This window comes from Bolinopsis microptera, chromosome 2, assembly GCF_026151205.1.
Source record: "Bolinopsis microptera isolate Bmic1 chromosome 2, MBARI_Bmic_1.0, whole genome shotgun sequence".
Classification (NCBI taxonomy): domain Eukaryota; kingdom Metazoa; phylum Ctenophora; class Tentaculata; order Lobata; family Bolinopsidae; genus Bolinopsis; species Bolinopsis microptera.
Window position 1 is genome coordinate 6,408,032 of NC_087073.1, and position 20,231 is coordinate 6,428,262.

Genomic DNA, 20,231 nt, shown 5'->3' on the forward strand with positions numbered 1-20,231 from the left:
TACTTTTCTTTAGAGTATTTTGAAAAAAAAAACAAACCTTAAGTATATTACAAAAGATTCACCGGAACGAGGGTCAGATAAAATTGAACTGAAAATTGTAAATATAAACTTATACACATCACTGCACTACAATTGAAACACAACTCATTCAACAGCCACTAAATAGCTATGGTGGGCCGGGGATGCAAAGGCTCATCGTTGAACGTTTTTCCTCCTTTTTTATTTTTGATCCTCAAACCTTTCGATGTACTGTTACTGTTTATTTACCATCAAATTGTTGTCATTCAATTAATGTGACTAACGGAAATTTATATTTCGTAGACAAAATAAGTCGTTGCATCCCCTACATATTTTATGTTTGTCTGTGTATAACTGTATTAATCCTATCTAATCTACCTTAAATACCTTATTAGGAAGTCTATCTGATGATCTAGTGTCTACTCTCACCTCAACAGAAAGGTAGTTTAGATGCCAGGTTGATCTCAATAAGAGAGGAGGAAACCTTCTCCAGCGCAGAACATGACATCGAGACGGAGCTGGCGATGTAACCAGGCATGAAGAGGTACGATGTGTAAATACTCAGACTTAGGATGATTATTAGAAAGAAGTTGAAGGTATTTCGTTCCCATGGCTCCAAGCAGTAGAGACCTGTGGAGCAGATATAAGGCTATTGAAATTTATAGCGATTTAAGTAACATATGAGTTACACAAAATTAACAAATGCGGCCATGAAATAAATACTCAATAATTTTACAAAAAACAGCACTTCGCACTCACCGGTCCACAGGTTGTATTTCATAGCAATACAATAGAAAAAGTAATTCAGTCCAGACCTATCAGGATCATATTCTTCTTCCATCCCAGGCATGATTGGATTCTTTGCTAAAACTAATGACATTTTAGAGCGAATCAATGAGATTGATTCAACGAGTAATTCAGTAAACGTTTTATGAAGTAGAAGGATGAGCTGAATTGAGCTGAATTGAAAAAAATGTAAACGATTAAAAATTTTTAACATGATCGCACTAACTCTATTGCTTCTAGTGTATCACAACTGAAATAAAACACAATTTCACTAATTCTCTTTTGTAATTTATAGTCAATAATTTAACACACAGTTCATCATCACGCAGGTCCTACAATAGATAAACCTTCACTAACTAGAAGCAAACGCAAACTGGCTAAACTTCGTCTCAATGAGCTCCTTGTGATCTAAAATAAACCGTATAACATCCTCCTCGCTTGAATCTTTGCAGTGTTCCACGTGCTGTTTTATACATTTTATCACATCCTCCTTATTGTACCGTTTTTTGGCATCGCTAGAAATATCCAGCCTAATGTCCGTGTGAACGGCTAGGTGCAACAACTCCTCTAACAAACCAACCTCAGTAACTTGACCCAGAAGACCCTTGTATTTGAAAGTTTTGACAGATTTCACTGCCTCTACAGTTCGCTCGAGCTCCGTCTCAAAAGTATCAACATCGAATTGATAGATGATAAGGAGCAGGGCTAGGATGTCCGATTGTTTTGTCTTAGACACCCTACCCTGGACCATGTTTATAAGTGTTCTACATATGTGGAGACAAAGCTTTGACCGTGTGTTTACTACGAATGAAAAGTTCTCGTTGGTGTCGGGGTTTGAGAGGCCAATGTCAGGGACGGATTGAGGGGCCGTTTCGGAGTGGGTTGGAAGGTTGTCCAAGAGAGACCACAATGATTTGAAGGTGTTACTTGGACCATTGCTTCCGAGCGCTTGCTGCGTGAGGATCCTCAACTCGTCTGAAAAATAAAAGGTGTCATTTAAACTAATTACAACACTACAAATCTATTACATTTATTGAGGACGTTACAGAAGCTATTAATTTAATGTAGTTGATGGAGTCCTTACTCTTCTTACGTCCGAAAATGGCGTTTCTCTTGTATCAAATATAAACTTCTTTATGAAGGAGTATTTACTTTGAGGCAGCCTACAGTAACTCATTACAGTATTTGTGTTCTATTGATTACTTTCATCTTAATAATGCAGGGGAACGTATTTGCTGCAATCCCAACCAATGAAACAGATTGTCCAATATCAAAAGTGCACTCTGCACGCTCTTCTCAAATCAATTTATCTTCGAACACTTACAACAGACCTAGCAGTGGACAAGGAGATAAGAGAAAACACAAAGAAACGAGTTTCAAGGTACCGAACAAAGACGGGGTTGAACTCAGGACAGTGGAAAGCACCGATACCACTACACAGAATTCTTCTTTGATTGATATACTCCCAAATCTGAACAAGCCTGATTATGAGCATCCACTAGTGCAGTGCGGTTGTTGTGACATATACTGGACCCCGTACTTCGCTAGAGTCATTAGAGCTCGGTTCAACGTTGACCTGAAGTGTAGGTCAAAGAAAGGGACGCCTTTTTATGGAATAAAAACACCTGCAACAAGAAGTAAACTCAGTAAATGGTTAAAAAATTCGGCAGTTACCGCAAGGAGACAAGGTATGCATGTTAAAGAGGCTGTTGGTCGACGTTGGTTGGAACTAGGACCATGGAGGAATCAACTGCAAAATCCTGATTATATTGAAAAGGTTAAAATGGAACAGGAGATAGATCGACTAAGAAGAGCATTAGAAGAGTCGTATGACGCAGAAAGAAGCCGATCTCTGCCATTACAATACGGAGAACTCGACACTTCTTTCGAGTCTTCCCCACCGCATATCCAACCCCATATTTCTAAGAGGTTAGACCCGATTCAAAACCCCCATAACTCATTCAAATTAGACCCATCATTTTCGAACAATTTGCATGGAAGGACACATAAGGTATCATTCGGAGAAAATTCGACTTGATAATTGTTATCAATATTTATATTAATGCATCAGTAATATTTAGTAATGATCAAATTGTCTTACCATGAAATTGATCTGGTGATAACTGTTCAATAAACCAATATTTACCAAAATACACAGCACACACAATTTTGTCTTTATTCGTACATCTTCGGATTTCACGACAAGATTATTCACCATAAAAAAGACCTAACTTTAAACGAACCCATTGGATTTTCCTTGCAATGATTCTGTTGAGTAGCAGCGAGATCTGTGTCGTTGTTGAAGACGGCTACGTCCGCAAGAAATAGGGAATACCACCTCCATGACTGAGCGTTCAGTTCCTCTCCGACTGAGTTGTACTGCTTACCCATTTTCTGTTGTAGATACCTGCAGATTCATTATTCTTGTTTCTGCATGCGGACACAAGCTACCATAGCATATAGAAAAAAAACATCTCGTTAGCTAACAGTAGTCTTTGACTCTTTTGTGCCGGCACAAGAGTCATGGATCGAGAAATGTGCAGTACGTGGGTGGGGAGTCATGGATCGGGAAATGTGTGTCTTAATTAATGAACAGTCGGGTTTCACTGATTACGTTATAATTTAAATTATACCTTAAATGAGACCCAGTTTTAGCCTTTTAAGGTATGACTGTAAGTGATCAGAGGAACCTAACCGCCTACTGTTTTTATGTAATTGTATGACCTTTAGAGGGCCCAGTTATGAAGGTAACTTAGGTAACTAAGGTTACTAAGGTAACTAAGGTTGCTAAGGTAACTAAGGTAACTAAGGTAACTAAGGTTACTATTTACTAAGGTAACTAAGGTAACTAAGGTAACTAAGGTAACTAAGGTAACTAAGGTAACTAAGGTAATTCTAAGGTAACTAGGGTTACTAAGGTTACCAAGGTTACCAATGTAACTAAGGTTACTAAGGTAACTAAGGTAATTAAGGTAACTAAGGTTACTAAGGTAACTAAGTTTACTAAGGTCACTATGGTAACTAAGGTTACTAAGGTAACTAAGGTAAGTAAGGTTACTATAGTAACTAAGGTTACTAAGGTAACTTTACTCTGAAGACTGAAATAACGATCACCTGTGAGACATGCGGGCTATAGAAAAGCAGGAGAGAATGTTACTACTCGACTCCGTTATACTTAGTGTTCTTCGCCGTTTCCGAGCTGGTTCTTCGTCGACAGGAACTGCAGCAATCTGAGACAGAGACAGTGGGGAAGTATTGTTGAAGAAAAAAAAAGCGTCTACAATTAGAAAGCTACACTGACTACACACACTACAATTTAAGGTTTTTTTTTTACATATTTGATAGATTTACAGATCTGGCTTGACAAAAATTTTCAGAAAAAATCATGTTCGCGGGAAGCAAAAATCCGATGAGTTTTTTAGGGGGGAGGGGTAGGGGGTTGAGGGGGGTTGGGAAGGGTGGTCACATGACGAGAAATTTTTTGCAAAAATTAAACAATCTTTATTTGTTGATATTATTCACCCCTGTTGCCTAGAGTGGTGGGTCTGCACTTGAGAAGAGTGGGTTTGGCCGCTAGAATGGTGGGTCTGCAATCTAGAAGTGGGTCTGGCAACCAGAATGGTGGGTCTGCAATCTAGAAGTGGGTCTGGCAACCAGAATGATGGGTCTGTACCCTTAAAGAGTGGTCTGACAACCAGAGTGGTGGGTGTGCACTTGAGAATAGTGGGTCTGGCAGCTAGAATGGTGGGTATGCAATCTAGAAGTGGGTCTGTTAACCAGAATTGTGGGTCTACACCCTTGAAGAGTGGGTCTGACAACCAGAATGGTGGGTCTGCACTTGAGAAGAGTGGTTCTTGCGGCTGGAATGGTGGGTCTGCAATCTAGAAGTTGGTCTAGCAACCAGAATTGTGGATCTGCATTCGAGAATAATGAGTCTTCACTCTAGAAGAGTGGGTCTGACAACCAGTGTGGTGGGTCTGCACTTGAAAAGAGTGGGCCTGGCAGCTAGAATGGTGGGTCTGCAATCTAGAAGTGGGTCTGGCAGTTAGAATGGTGGGTCTGCAATCTAGAAGTTGGTCTGGCAACCAGAATGGTGGGTCTGCACCCTTCAGGCTTCAAGAGTGGGTCTTGCAGCCAGAATGGTGGATCTGCACTTGAGAAGAGTGGGTCTGTCAGCTGGAATGGTGGGTCTGCAATCTATAAGTGAGTCTGGCAGCTAGAATAGTGGGTCTGAAATCTAGAAGTGGGTCTTGCAACATGAATGTGGGTCTGCACCCTTGAAGAGTGGGTCTGGCAATCAGAATGGTACGTCTACACTCTAGAAGAGTGGGTCTGGCAACCAGAATGGTGGATTTTCGGCCTAGAAGGGTGAGTCTGGAAACCAGAAAGGTGGGTCTACAATCTGGAATAGTGGGTCTGGCAACCAGAATTGCGGGTCTGCATTCTAGAATAGTGGATCTTCACTCTAGAAGAGTGGGCCTGGCAACCAGAATGGTAAGTCTACACTCTGTCAACCAGATTTGGGGGTCTATAAACTAGAATATAGGAGATATGGATACCTGAATTGTGGGTTTGGACAACCCGAATGGTGGGTCTTCACTCTAGAATAATAGGTCTGGTGGGTCTACACTTTAGAAGAGTGGGTCTGGCAACTAGATTGGTGTGTCTGCAATCTATAAGAGTGGGTCTGGCAACCAGAATAGTGGGTCTGCAATCAAGGGAATCAAGATGAGTGAGTCTGGCAATCAGAATGGTGGGTCTGCACCTTAGGGTAGTGGGTCTAGAAACAAGAATGGTGGGTCAGAATTCTTGAATAGTGGGTCTTCACTCTAGCTAAAAGTGGGTCTGGCAACAAGAATGGCGGGTAAGAATTCTAGAATAGTGGGTCTTCACTCTAAAAGAGTGGATCTGGCAACCAGAATGGTAAGTCTACACTTTGTCAAGTGTCAACCAGAATTGGGGGTCTAAACTAGAATATAGGATATATGGCAACCAGAATTGTGCGTCTGGAGTCTAGAGTCTAGAATAGTGGGTCCGGCAACCCGAAAGGTGGGTCTTCACTCAAGAATAGTGGGTCTGGCAATCGGAATGGTGCGTCTACACTCTAGAAGAGTGGGGCTGGCAACCAGAATGGTAGGTCTTCGCCTTAGAAGAGTGGGTCTGGCAACCAGAATGGTGGGTCTGCATTTTAGAATAGTGGGTCTTGACTCTATACCTACTAGAAGAGTGGGTCTCCTCTCTAGAAGAGTGAATCTGGCAACCAGAATGGTAATTCTTCACTCTGTCAACCAGAATTGGGGGTCTATGAACTAGAATATAGGAGATATGACAACCAGAATTGTGGGTCTGGACTCTAGAATAGTGGGTCTGGCAACCAAAATGTTGAGTCTGCACTCTAATAGAGTGGGTCTGGCAACTAGAATGCAGACACGTAGCCAAGGGGAAGACCCCCGGAAAAAAATTGAACCCAAAAAAAATAAGCCCCCTAGTCCCCATGGTCGCCTGGTAAGTGGGCTGTGTTTATGACTGTTTGATTAAACGACACGACAGGCAATCGACTTTAGCATTTCGTAAATTATTCCCAAATCCCACTATACAATATGTACTTATTCCATTCAATGTGACAAGTACTGAGTTCCCCCCTAGCCCCCAACTTTGTATTATTGTGATGTCTGAAATTACAAATTTCTAATGCCAAATGTCGTCTGAAACACCCTATTTCTCAAAAAAGTTTTCCGGGGGCTGCACCCCCAACTTTGTATTATCGCCGTCCTACAAATTTCTTTAATGCCTAATGTCGTCTAAAACAAATAATTTCTAAAAATTTTCTCGGGGGCTGCGCCCCCCCCCCCCCCAGTCCCCCAACTTTATATTATTGTGATGTCTGATTATTACTGCGCCCCCCCCCCAGCCCACCAACCTTGTATTATTGTAATGTCTGATTATTGCTGTCCCACAAATGTCGTCTGGAACACCCTATTTCTCAAAAAGTTCCCGAAGGCCAGGGCTGCGCCTGCCTAGCCCTCCAACTTTGTATTATTGTGATGTCTGATTATAATTACTGTCCTACAAATTTCTTTAATGCCAAATGTCGTCTAAAACACATAATTTCTCAACAATTTTCTGATTTTCCGGGGGTTGCGCCCCCCAGCCCACCAACCTTGTATTATTGTAATGTCTGATTATTGCTGTCCTACAAATGTCGTCTGGAACACCCTATTTCTCAAAAATTTTCCGAAGGCCAGGGCTGCGCCCCCCTAGCCCCCCCCCCCCCCCCCCCCCCAACTTTGTATTATTGTGATGTCTGATTATTACTGTCCTACAAATTTCTTTAATGCCAAATGTCGTCTAAAACACATAATTTCTCAAAAATTTTCTGGGGGGCTGCGCCTCCCCCCCTCCCTAGCCAACCAAAGGAGCTTCGCCCCGGCTACGTGTCGTGTCGGGCTACGTGCCCAGAATCGAAAAAACTTAATCTTTAAATGAATAACGGAACCTTCATTATGAAGTTACGAGATGATAATATAATTGGGAGGCAAAGTGGGTATCGGGCTTGGGGCTCATAATGCGCAAAATTTGGCCGCTGTCGAGTGGGTCTGCCTAAAATTCACAGATCTAGCTATGGGTCTGAGACATTTGTAAAAAAAAAACCTTACTACAATTAGATATTTTTAAATATTTTGTACCAAGAATACTCACTTTAGGTGGCTCAAGCTTGTCATTCGATTTAACGAGTATGAGAGAGAAAGAGTCAACAGCTTTTATGTACTTGAAGCTGTACTCGAACATGAGGAAGAGGAGGCAGTAGAAGAGTCCTGGGTCAGTAGAATCTGTTGCTGTAACCTCCTCCACATGTTTCTGTATTGCCTGATTTGGTATTATCAATAGAAATGTTATCTATGTACGCGGATAAAACCGCCAATTTAAAGTGCTGGCTATTTAGTATGAGGAATATAATTTACATAAGTAGCTCCTAACGTACCTAAATTAATACAGTTCCCTAAAGATTTGAGCATTTGATAGCGAAGAAATGGGAGGCCGACAAAGGGGGGCCCTCGATTATTAGGGGTCAGATCATATGACGTATAATTAGTGATGTGACGTATAATTAGTGTAAAATCCGGATTGGAGTATTATTTATGAGTCGCATTGTTGTAATGTATTCTGGGTAAAATTATCTTTATCCCGGTTGTTGCGACAAGTAAAAATGCTCTTATTAGGGAAAGGAGATTACTCGACGTTTCAATGTAACTACATCGTATTCATGATCTAAAAACAAGTGTTAAAAATTCAAAACGTAAAAAACATATATCTGAGGCAAAATTTGTGTACATTAATTTATTTTCAATCAACTTTATCCAAAAATTCGATACAAAAAAGTCATAACAAAATTCATAACAAAATTAGTTTATACGACGACAAACTTTTATAGTAAATACTGTACATTCCTAAAACTACTACTAGATATACTACACATGATACAGAAGCATGGAGTGCTACAACGGTGAACAGGTGCATGATGTGAAGTGTGTAGGTATGTATCTAGTGTGGAGTGAAAATGGCGGGAATCGTACTGACCAATGAGGAGTGTGAAACGTGGGAGCCTAATATGGTTTGATTGATGTTATAAGGGTTAGTGTGTAGGAGGCGGAAGTGTGTGTGTGTGAGATGTGGTCTCTGTACTCAGAAAGTAAACGAAACCTATAAATATCACTAAATATCACTACATATGTGTAGACAATCCCCTGTCTGCAAAGTATAAAATATGTTACACCCTGTTTATTATGTACTTGTTACTAAAAAACGTTTGATGGTTTCTAACTCATCTCTCTTGTTAATGTTAGGTTTGAACTTCAAAATAAGCATTGCTTCTGCAATCTTTCTTCTAGCTGTGTTGCTTTCTGTTTTTAAAATCTCAAATTCTAAATTGGGTTCTGACCCCCTATGTAAACTGTTATAATGAATAGCAAAAGCTTGACTTGTGTTAGAAGGAGTTAAAGGAAATTTAGCATATCTTAGGTGCTCTCCGAGCCTATCATGTGCCCTCCTGCACGTCTCACCAATATAAATATTATTACAGATTAGTGATGTGATCCATCAGTAGAATTTAATTGACCCAGAAATGAGCTAGATATAGGGTAGAGTTCACATGTCAATTCTGTAAATCAATCAATCTCAACAGCTACTTGACTCTGATGGATTCATCTACTGTCGGAAGAAGAAGGGGGAAGGAATTGTCATACCCAACTCCACGATATCTGTTCATTGCCCTTCATTTTACTCCACATACTCTAGCAAGATCGAGTATTTGTTTTCTGTAGCCTCAGTGTTTGGGCACGATATGTAGTAAATTATAATTTGTATTCAGTATTCAGTATTCAGTATTCAGTAAATTTGATTAATTATCCTACGAAAAAATGTCTATTGACTTGTTAATTTAAATGGGGGCATACAACGGTCATTAATGTGCATTAATGGGCATAAATGGGCATAAATGGGCATTAATGTGCATTAATGTATATGTATATTTCAGCAAAATTCTATAATACTGCCATTAATGACCGTTGTACCCCCCCCCCCCCCCCCCCCCCCCCCCCCCCCCCCCCCATTTAAATCAAAAGTATGGAGTTAAACTGGGCTATATATAGGGTAGAGTTCACATGGTCTGTAAATCATAGCTGGCTGCTGGTTGATCACATCACTAATTATACGTCACATCACTAATTAATAATTATACGTCATATGATCGGGAGCAGGACTATTGAGCGGTGGACTGTTGAGCGGTGGACTGTAGGCCGGTGAAGGTCGGAAGTAGGACTGTAGAGCGGCCCTCCCTTATAGATCCCATAACACGAGGACTCTAGAGCGGTACCCTCCTATAACATGATGACTCTATAGCGGTTGAAAATTTGAAGATTGAACACTCAACGAAGCTAAGTTATACATTGTAACTCGTGATTGATTATGGTCATGACATTCTAGGATGATAACTTGATTAAAGAGTTAATGAACATTTTCATTATAAATATTTCATTACTAATATTATAGTTTATCTTTATTTAAGATTATTGGTCGGTCTCAACGTCTTCAAAAAAGACTGTTAACACTCTGCATATGTAGGTAGTTGTAGAAGAGGAGTAGGAATCGAATTTGATATAAGAAAACTGGATACTCCGTGATATTTATACCATACCTTCGAAATCCTAACAAGATATCGCACTGCGATGGGATCTGATCTGAATCAGTCCCGTCACCAGATTGATGAACATGAGATATCCTTAGTAGGCGCTAAAGCGTCACGCGATGCGATCCTCATTCCTAAATGATCTGCACGAACTTGATCGGTACTCAGCTTAGCGAAATCACATTGATACGAACAGTTCACTAAAATACCGAATACACGTTTTACATTTTTGAGTAGCAGGGGAATATTTCAATCATTTGGAAGACGTTTAGACCGACCAATAATCTTAAATTAAGTTACACTATAATATTAGTAATGAAATATTTATAATAAGTAAATGAAAATGTTCATTAACTCCATGACTCTTTAATAAAATTATCATCCTAGAATGTCATGACCATAATCAATCACGAGTTACAATGTATAACTTAGCTTCGTTGAGTGTTCAATCTTCAAATTTTCAACCGCTATAGAGTCCTCATGTTATAGGAGGGTACCGCTCTAGAGTCCTCGTGTTATGGGATCTATAAGGGAGGGCCGCTCTACAGTCCTACTTCCGACCTTCACCGGCCTACAGTCCACCGCTCAACAGTCCACCGCTCTACAGTCCTCATTTTAGGATCGTACCGCTCTAAAGTCCTCATGTTGTGAGATCTATAAGGGCGGCCGCTCTAGAGTCCTACCCTGGCGATTTGACACCGCTCTACAGTCCTACTTCCGACCTTCACCGACCTACAGTCCTACGCTCAACAGTCCTCCGCTCAATAGTCCTACAGCCGTCTACAGCCCTAATAATCGGGGCCCCCCCTTTGTCGTGCAGCCGAAGAAATGTTTGATGTAATAAGCATATATTTGCTTTTCCAACATGCATCGTAGAATAAAAAAGAGCAGGGTGGGCCAAAAGTCAGTGGACATACGTTGGCCTTAATAGCTCCGCCGTGTTTTATATTTGAGAGCTGTTGCTTTGCAGATGGCATACTGTATTTACTGGTTCGAGGATTCCGTCGTCAAAATTAGAAAATTCGAATATTTTAGACCACGCCCATTCAATATTAAAACACCTATACTGTTTTCTCTGAACATGCTGAACGCCTAATTTTTCAGAGACGGTAGATTATTTAATGTTGCATATTATCTGAAAAAAATGAGGCAAAACGGATTAGAAATGACGAAGTTATCAAGCATTTTCTGTACCTCGTTAACAAAATTAACTGGGTGATTATGTGACACCGTGACACGACACCTTAATTGAGCACCCTTAACAATTCCCATAATGTTTAACGGGGTGGTTAACGGGGTCACCTAATCATGTGATTAGGTAAACCAATCACCTGATCACACGTAATGAATAAACTTGTTATGCTTCATATCTCGGTCATCTGAATGGCTACAATTCTAAATTTTTCAGGACAAACGTAATTCGAATGGCCAAAAACAATTCAAAAAATTTAGCTCGATCCGACTATCTAAACTATCAAATAAATGCAAAAATGAACCTTCATTCGAAAAATATGAACTCGAATATTTTTCGATTTGAAAAATTCCTCGAACCAGTGGTGGTAGTAAGTCATACCAGAAAGAATTATTTCAATTGGGCACTCAGTAACTGAGCTATTAAGGCCAACGTATGTCCACTGACTTTTGGCCCACCCTGTATGTTTAATTAAGACATGACGATTAGCTATTTAAAGACTGACTGAGACGTGCTGCTTTCACAATATGTCTCAGTTAGTCTTTGAGTATCTTGATAATGATATCTTAGAGCTGAAAAATGGACAATGAGTATGACTGCTGAATTAAGTTATATAATATTGTATAGTCCAGATACGTATACCATAGACCTGCAACTTCAAATCACTTTTCTGATCTATTATTCCTTTCCTGTAGAGGTGTATCGAAACTATTTGTGCCAAACCAACTAGATATTTTTAACAATAAATAAGATGGTCAATGGTCATGGTACAAATTTTCCAAAGTTTCGTGTTTCGTTTCGTTTCTTGAATAATAGGTTTGATATAATCGAAAAGGCGTAACTACTTAGCCGCATTCCGCAACCATGCAATTCTAATTGATTGACCAGCTGTAAATTGCTCGTATGTGATATCCCCGCAGGAAATGATCAGGCTGTTGCAAATATGCCTATTAGTCTGGTATACAGTGAACATTGCATCTCTCCTAAATAGCAGGTTTATATGTATTGAAGCCACGGTCAACCAAAATGACGGTGACGAGTGTAATGAGCACTGTTCGCTCTAATTCTCACTCTCCGGCCTATCATATGTTCACATATATCTTCCATATCCGTTCTAGTTCAGCGAAACTTCCACCGTCGTCTTGGTCTGCAGTTGAAACGATGAATATAGAAATTAATTTTGTGTGGTGATATTACTTTGTCGACGCGCCTAGTGTCTACACGGTCATCGATTATACCACATACATCGGGTGGTATCGGGCTACTCTTTATATTTTAGGATATATTGTTTAACAGGAGACCATTGGTTTTGTTTCCTTTGTTTTTGCTACTTATTTATTTGACAGTATCGTGTGTACTGGTGTTTAGATCACGAATATATCGTATTCTCCTCAGATCTTAAGATTGACCGTTCATATTTTGTACGACAAAGCAAAAGCTTTTCTTCTATTGTAATTTGTTGTAATTTATATGACTTGGGGTATATCGGTAGTACTCCTAGATTTTGTTACGGTCTTGCAGATAAACTACATATACATTTACCGGGATGGTTAATAGCAGGATATAACTAATACGTTAACTTTGTACCTAGAGAACCTAAGAGATGAGAGGTTCGAACTTAACGCGCAAAAGGACGACAATAAAGTTGCGAGATGACAAACCAAGACGGAACCCTTACAGTTCAGCTCCACCCACGGCTAAAGAGTCAAGACAAGGTAACCAAGCAAACAAGGAACATCAACAAGAACTTTTCGTCAGTAGGGGGACAGGGGATGCCGGAACGACGGATGGCAAACGTAATCGCTGGAAGACGGCTGGAAGCAAAGCCAAGGGACAAAACATATTGGAAAATGCCGTGTCCTCAATATTCAACCCCATGTTGGCGAGGGCGCGTGCGTATGTTCACATCATAGTGGCTGGCGAGAGATTCAAAACAACCCGGGCAACGGTGAACCAGTACCCCCAAACTCTGTTAAGTAGTAAGGATAATAAGGAGTACTGGGATGAGGAGAGGAAGGCTTTAGTGTTCCCGAACCAGTGCAGGCTCTCTTTTGATAATATCCTGTACTTCTACCAAAGTAGAGGACTGCTTGCCTGTCCTCCAAATATTAGCATGGACAGATTTAAGGAAGAATGCAGATTTTTCAAGATCCCTCAGGAATGTTTAGACAGGTGCGAACATGGTGTGGTTCTAGACATGGTCTTAGAAATGGAGCAAGAGACTCAACCAACAAGTCTCTTCACAAAATGGAGGAAGAAAGTAATGGCACCGGGAGGGTTCCGGAAAAAACTCTTGGGCGGGATTGACATGGTCGCTACAGTTGTTTTCGTCATGATGCTCATGCTCATGACGCATTATTCAGACCCAAACGGAGTAAAGGATCATCACGTTGAAAGAGATAAGATTGCAACCAATGTTTTGTCGTACCTATCCACAATATGTGTCTTGTGGTTTGTCATTCACTACAGCATAAACATCCTGAGCACTAACGACAAAAAAGGGTACTGTCTTGGTTTGCTCAGCCTCATAGATTTCCTTGTAGTCAGTTCCTTTATCGTTGATATTTGCAGTAAGCACGCAAATGTAGATCAGAAAATTAAGGATACTATAACGAATGTGAGGATATTGATAGGAGTAGCCCGGCAGCTTTGTCTTGCACGGTACTCCACATTGCTCTACTGTCTAGGAACTGCTCTCGTGAAAAGTGGCAAGGACCTCCTCCATATACTCTACATATTAATGATTGTGATTTTGGTATTTTCCAGTGCTGCATTCTTTTTCGAAACTGAAAGCGGTCTTCACATTGTCGACGAGGAAGTTCTTTGGCACAAAGTTCAACAATCTTTCGAGATCGGAGCAAATGAATCGGTGTTTAAAGAGCTTGCGAGTATAGTAAATGAGGATAACGAATCTAAAGTAGAATTGGAAGGTCCATATATCATTAGAAACGAGAATAATTCGAATTATGCGGACAATCATCGGAGCTTTACATCAGTAATAAATTGGGAAATGAATTTTACAGACTTAACAAAAAGCAAACTTGGAAAACCTGCAAAACCTGATGATTGTCGGGCCAGCTTACATTTTCACGAGAATGAAAGTTATATTTCTAATAAATCATTCTCCCAGTATATAGAGGACGACAACTTCAAAGAATACATGAATTTTGTACCAATCATATATAATATGACACTACAGATGTTGATTATAGAAGATTACATTGTAATGAATCTAACGTCGTGGAATGTCACCGTGGAGATAAATTCACGATTTGTTAGCATTCCAGCATCACTCTGGTGGGGCTTCATCACAATCACAACAGGTACAGAGCGCTCACAAAGTAGCTTTACTAACTTACTCTACAATATCTTTATTATCATAAGATCATGGTTAATTTATCGAGTTAATTTGTACTGAATACACCATTTTCAGTTGGATACGGTGATCTGGCACCCCGAACAACGTGGGGCAAACTGATTAGTGCAACACTGGCCCTGACTGGCATACCTCTCATAGCCATCCCACTTCCTCTCATCATGAACAAGTTTACTCAGCTCTACAAAGCTAAGAAATATGAGGACAAGCTGGAAGAGAAAGCTGCTAAGTTATTAAAGGAACGTGCAGCTAAGAAGAAGAGAGAAGAAAAAGACGAAAAGGATGCGGCTACTGCGGCTTTGCGCAGCGTTAGCAGAAAACGGTTCGAGAAACAGAATTACGTTATAGAGTGCGATGAAAATAATGGCGCATCTCTAACAACGTGCCAAGATAAAACTGCAAGTCAACCTTGGACACAAAAGTTGAAGCTAAATGACAGAGGGAAACCATATCAATTGTGTTCTGAGACTGAAGAATTGACAACAGAGGAGTGCGATGTGAAAACTGAAAGAAACGATCAAACGATAAGTAATCCTTGGAAAAGAAGGTTAAACGAGAAAAAGAATTTACCTATTATGTTTTCTGAGACTAAAAAATGCACAACAGAGGAGTACGATGTGACAACTGAAAGCAACGCTCAAACAATAAGTAATACTAGGAAACAAAGGTCGAACCTACGCGTGAAAAATAGTTTACCTTCGTTGTTTCCTGAGATTACAGAGTGTGAAACGGAAGACAGCGAGGAGGAAACTAAGGAGGAAACTGAAAGCAATTTAGGCCCGGACAATTTGTTACCAGACAGAGAGGACTGTAAGAAATAAAAAAGACGTTAAAATATTAAGTTTTGGGACAGCAGAAGAACTTTAAACTTTAAAAACTGAAATACCTCACTTTCTTTTTATTCGTTTATCTACATTCTTACCGGGACGTTAACTGACTGAAAGTCAGGTAAAATCTGCCAGCTATGTAACTTGGCGAATTTCACCAAATTTTCTTTCAAGTCTGACCAAGGATCTGTAATCCTGTACTCCTGAGAAGTTGGAGGAAAATGATTAAAACTCAAGTTATCAGCAATTGAGAACTAATCATTTTTCTGTCTTTAATCTTGTAACTTCATCTTGTATCTTTTAAATACTTTAATATAAACCGACTTTAGATGTGATCTCAAATTACCGTGTCTTCAAGAAATGGATTATTTCCAAACCTCCTTGACAGCAGGATCAGTAACATTGGCACACTCAATGTAGTAATGAGCCACTAACTGTACAAATAACGTCACCACTGTCTCAGTTAGAGTATCAAGAAACTCTGTTCCTGGAGGAAAATGCATTTAAACATCTTAAAAGCTTTAGTGGACATGAAATAATAGTGTTTTCAAGTAGGCAGTACCATGAGCCGTCTTTCATTAAATGAATTTAAAATCTCCATGATATGTAGACTCAATACAACAGTAATTACCCTTGCTGAGTATAAGAGGCATAAGCTCGAGTATCAACATTTTACGAAGAGGATTGATGGATCCCAGTTCGGATCCTTGTTGCTGCTCGTACTTAATCAGGACTTTAGCGGCTGATATAGCATGTTGTGCGATGGCGGAGGGATAGGCTCGCATCATCTGTAATAAGAGTAAGGGTAATGGATAATAATCTTACTGAAAACCGTGCGACATTCTAAATTTTCGTTTCCCGCGTTGCCAATGCTGATCAAACTTCGTTAAATCGGCAATAACGCAAAATTAAACGCGCGTGAAATAAAATAATTGATTTTTGCGCGCGATAACGTCTACCTAAAAACCGTTCGGCGGTGACTCACTTGGCGTCATTACGTGCGATTAACTTCGAACAAAACAATATTGATGTAAAAGCTAATGGCCAAACAGACCGATTGTTCCGTAATTTCGATCTGTAACAGATGACTCATCACGGGGGTTGATAAAGAGACTTCAGAAATACTGACCTGGAGCACGGTGGATGTACACGCTAGTTTATCGTGGCTCTGAGAGGTTGCTATAGTAAGGTAAATCCCCTGTTGTTCTGCAAGAGTTAGTGACTTCAAGACGTCCACCTGAAGTAGTAGATTTTCAGTAATCATTTAGAAATTGAGCCTTTTCTGTATAACTTCAATATCTGTAAGCAAGAATATGTACACTGTACAGTTGTCGAAAAGCGATTAATAATTATGAATTATGCAGCATAAATTGTCATAATATATATTTGCATATTTTAACATGTGGAAAGGATGGTAACAGAACGTCTAATAGTTGTTAAGTTATAGCGACCTAAAAGATCTGACAAAATGTATGGCCCAGTCTAAGATCTACAAAAAAAGGTATAGTTGTGGAACACAACAAGAAAATTGAGAATAATCTTGCACGAGTAGTATAATCAAAGTACCTCGACAGAATTACTATCGCTGTTAACAAGGGCCAGAAGGTCAGTAAGATGTCTCACTAACTCGGGATCATCTGGAAACTCTTTCAGGATCTTGCTCAACTCGTCTTATAGTTTGGAATAGTTAATTAGTTGATCGGTAAATGAACCATCCTTCCGAAGAAGAGCTGTAACTACAACATTATTTAGGAGGAAGAAGTGAATTATAAGTTCTAATATATTATGAGTTATTATGTATGTGTATATGAGCCATTATCAAGTTAAACTGACGCACCAGCCGCAACCGGTACCAGAGAGTTGTTAAGGTGCCACTGATAAAGCGCTAGATGCAGGGCGCAGTTTTTAGAGTGAACAACTAAACCTGTCAGCAACCACATCTGAGGGTAATATTAAGATAAGTTTAAAGGAGATATAATTGCTTGATTAAAATATGGTTAGTTAGATTTATTTAGTGTCCAATTTTCAGCTGTAGTCAGTAAGTCCCAAATAAAGATTACAAATTGCTCCAGACCTGTTGTTGTACCCCCCCCCCCTACAGACCTGTTGTTGTCCCCCCCTACAGACCTGTTGTTATACCCCCCCCCCTACAGACCTGTTGTTGTACCCCCCCCCCCTACAGACCTGTTGTTGTCCCCCCCCCCCCCCTACAGACCTGTTGTTGTCCCCCCCCCCCCTACAGACCTGTTGTTGTCCCCCCCCCCTACAGACCTGTTGTTGTACCCCCCCCCCTACAGACCTGTTGTTGTACCCCCCCCCCCCCCCCCTACAGACCTGTTGTTGTACCCCCCCCCCCTACAGACCTGTTGTTGTCCCCCCCCTACAGACCTGTTGTTGTCCCCCCCCCCCTACAGACCTGTTGTTGTCCCCCCCCCTACAGACCTGTTGTTGTACCCCCCCCCTACAGACCTGTTGTTGTCCCCCCCCCTACAGACCTGTTGTTGTCCCCCCCTCCCTACAGACCTGTTGTTGTACCCCCCCCCCCCCCTACAGACCTGTTGTTGTCCCCCCCCCCCTACAGACCTGTTGTTGTCCCCCCCTCCCTACAGACCTGTTGTTGTACCCCCCCTACAGACCTGTTGTTGTACCCCCCCACCCACCCCCCCCTACAGACCTGTTGTCCTCCCCCCCCCCCCCCCCTACAGAAGTGTTGTACCCCCCCCCCCCCTACAGACCTGTTGTTGCCCCCCCCCCCCCTACAGACCTGTTGTTGTCCCCCCCCCCCCCATACAGACCTGTTGTTGTACCCCCCCCCCCCCCCTACAGACCTGTTGTTGTACAGCCGATTGTTCCTGATCACGTGACTTGTCTATAAACCACTCCGGATAAGGACTCGTGTAATGTACTGTATTATCTTCCACCTCCATTTCTATCATTTATAGCGAGAACAATTAGTTAATAATTGTAATTCAATTTATTTGTAAAATGTTAAAATCTTTTGCGATTATGAATCGACGAAACCCCCAATTTCGAAAAATTGTTCTGGATAATAAGAGCAGAGTCGTAAATAGCTTTTATGATTCACGAATAAAACAAAATTCAGGGATGAAAGAATATTCATAAAGGAAAAAAATTATCAAATATTATTTTAGCATTGAACAAGTAAAAATATAAAAATGTCATCATATATTATATTTAAATCAGATATGAAATTATTCATAATCTTCAACTAAAAACAAAATTGAATTTGAAAAGCGGCCAAATAAGATCCTTCCTTGATGTATGTGACCTTCGAGGAGCTTCACAATTATATTTTAAAACAGATACAGCAGCAAAATTCAGTTACAAATTATTGGTCTAAAAATATGGCCAAAATAAGAAAGTGGGAAAACAGCAGATTTCTATTTGTCTAGAAATCTGCTGTTGCAATATCTGGGGCATTATCTGTTATGTAGCTTTATCTGGAATCTTAAACCATGTGGAACAAGACGTGTGCCAACTTTGCGAATAAAATAGCATCAATATATTATTTTGGTATACTTTTGCGTTATGAGATCTTGCAGAGGAGCTTTAATTATTTAATGTAAGCATATAATATTATAGTCCTATACAAAATTGACAGTTAAATTATTGTTCAAAATCTTCTCAGCAAAACATCGAGACAAGATTCAACTTCACAAAATCGATATTAACGAATTAAAAATCAATCAAAAACTTAGCTGCTTAATTTGAAAACAAAACGCAGTTGATGCAAAGCTAAAATACGGAACTATCATAAAAATTTCACTAGACTATGAGCTAACTATCAACAATAAAGCTAAAACTCCTCACAAGAAAGTTCAATAAAATAACCATCAGGATCGTTAAGATGTGCCACATTTCCATCCTTGGTCACACTCACTCCCTTACCCTTGGATATCTCCTCAAACCTCTGCCGACTTACCTGCAGACTAATACCCACGTGACCAAGTCTAAGACTCTCCTCCCCCTGATCATCCCCAGTTTGATAGGAGAAGGTTGAAGGTAGGTTGTGCCTGTGTTGGATCTCAATCTGACAGAAGGGTCTCTGATAGAGCCACTCTCTGTTCTCCACTGCTGACACGTCTTTGTTGGGCGGGTGTTCCGTTGTGTACGCAAAGAAGTACAGAGTAAACGGATACTTGTTACCTGGTACTTCAGTACAAACTAGCTTCATGCCCAACACTTCTGTGTAAAAATGACACGTTTTCTCAGCGTCAGTGCATCTGATGGTTATTTGTCCTACAGCCGGGTGGTACGGCTGCTTCAAAGGAGCAACCTTCTCACCTCTCATCGGTTTAAAGTTGTCCTCGAACGTCTCCTGGAGGAGCTCTATACCATAACCTTGTGGGTCTCGGAGCGAGGTTAGAAAACCAACATCAACAAACTGACCACCTGTTTTAACATGTATTCCATGTTCCTTGAAACACTGAACTGCTCTGTTAACGTCCTGGAGCACTATACCTATCTTCCAGTACCCTGGATCCTGGTAGTCTCCAGCACTGAACTTGTCCTCGTCACCCACGAAGCATACTCCAGTGGGGGTATAGGAGGGATGTTTCTGTTTGTAGGAAAATATGTGGAGTTTACCATCTGTACAGTAAGGGTAGTTTTCAGTGGAAACAGGCTGACAAACGTAGTCCATGCCACAGATTTTGGTGTAGAATTGAATGACAGCGGGGACCAACTCTACTTTTAACCTCAGGATGTTGTGTCGGATGTGACACGTCATGATCTGATGTCAGGTGAGCGATTAGGCACGATAATAATATAACATCAATTATAACCACTACCCTTTAAAGGTTTCAGCAGAGTTCTTAGCTCAATATT

General features: G+C 40.5%; 3 protein-coding genes across 3 annotated transcripts; 1 reads left to right on the top strand and 2 right to left on the bottom strand.

Annotated features, from left to right (window-relative positions):
* Positions 1-974: 974 nt before the first annotated feature.
* Positions 975-18,310, bottom strand: LOC134811109 (uncharacterized). The gene is made up of 11 exons (XM_063817835.1): positions 18,212-18,310; positions 17,221-17,323; positions 16,950-17,053; positions 16,513-16,620; positions 16,015-16,171; positions 15,761-15,870; positions 15,479-15,586; positions 7,504-7,671; positions 3,919-4,034; positions 3,048-3,211; positions 975-1,779 (listed from the first exon to the last, which is right to left on the bottom strand). Exons 1-11 carry the CDS (start codon positions 18,308-18,310, stop codon positions 1,157-1,159), a joined length of 1,860 nt encoding a protein of 619 aa, XP_063673905.1. The 3' UTR covers positions 975-1,156.
* Positions 12,770-15,453, top strand: LOC134811108 (potassium voltage-gated channel subfamily A member 5-like). Its single transcript, XM_063817834.1, has 2 exons — positions 12,770-14,503; positions 14,614-15,453. The coding sequence occupies exons 1-2, from the start codon at positions 12,784-12,786 to the stop codon at positions 15,375-15,377; spliced, it is 2,484 nt and encodes an 827-aa protein (XP_063673904.1). The 5' UTR covers positions 12,770-12,783; the 3' UTR covers positions 15,378-15,453.
* A 179-nt stretch (positions 18,311-18,489) lies between the features above and the next one.
* Positions 18,490-20,132, bottom strand: LOC134811128 (uncharacterized). Its single transcript, XM_063817866.1, has one exon. The coding sequence runs from the start codon at positions 20,044-20,046 to the stop codon at positions 19,201-19,203; it is 846 nt and encodes a 281-aa protein (XP_063673936.1). The 5' UTR covers positions 20,047-20,132; the 3' UTR covers positions 18,490-19,200.
* Positions 20,133-20,231: the final 99 nt, after the last annotated feature.

Coding starts and splice junctions, on each gene's coding strand:
- LOC134811108 (XM_063817834.1), top strand. CDS start 12,784: ATGAGAGGTTCGAACTTAACGCGCAAAAGGACGACAATAAAGTTGCGA. Junction 14,504..14,613: donor CTTCATCACAATCACAACAG/GTACAGAGCGCT, acceptor CACCATTTTCAG/TTGGATACGGTGATCTGGCA.
- LOC134811128 (XM_063817866.1), bottom strand. CDS start 20,046: ATGGACTACGTTTGTCAGCCTGTTTCCACTGAAAACTACCCTTACTGT.
- LOC134811109 (XM_063817835.1), bottom strand. CDS start 18,310: ATGGAGGTGGAAGATAATACAGTACATTACACGAGTCCTTATCCGGAG. Junction 16,621..16,949: donor GCGATAGTAATTCTGTCGAG/GTACTTTGATTA, acceptor CTACTACTTCAG/GTGGACGTCTTGAAGTCACT. Junction 7,672..15,478: donor TTCAGTCAGTTAACGTCCCG/GTAAGAATGTAG, acceptor ATACCAAATCAG/GCAATACAGAAACATGTGGA.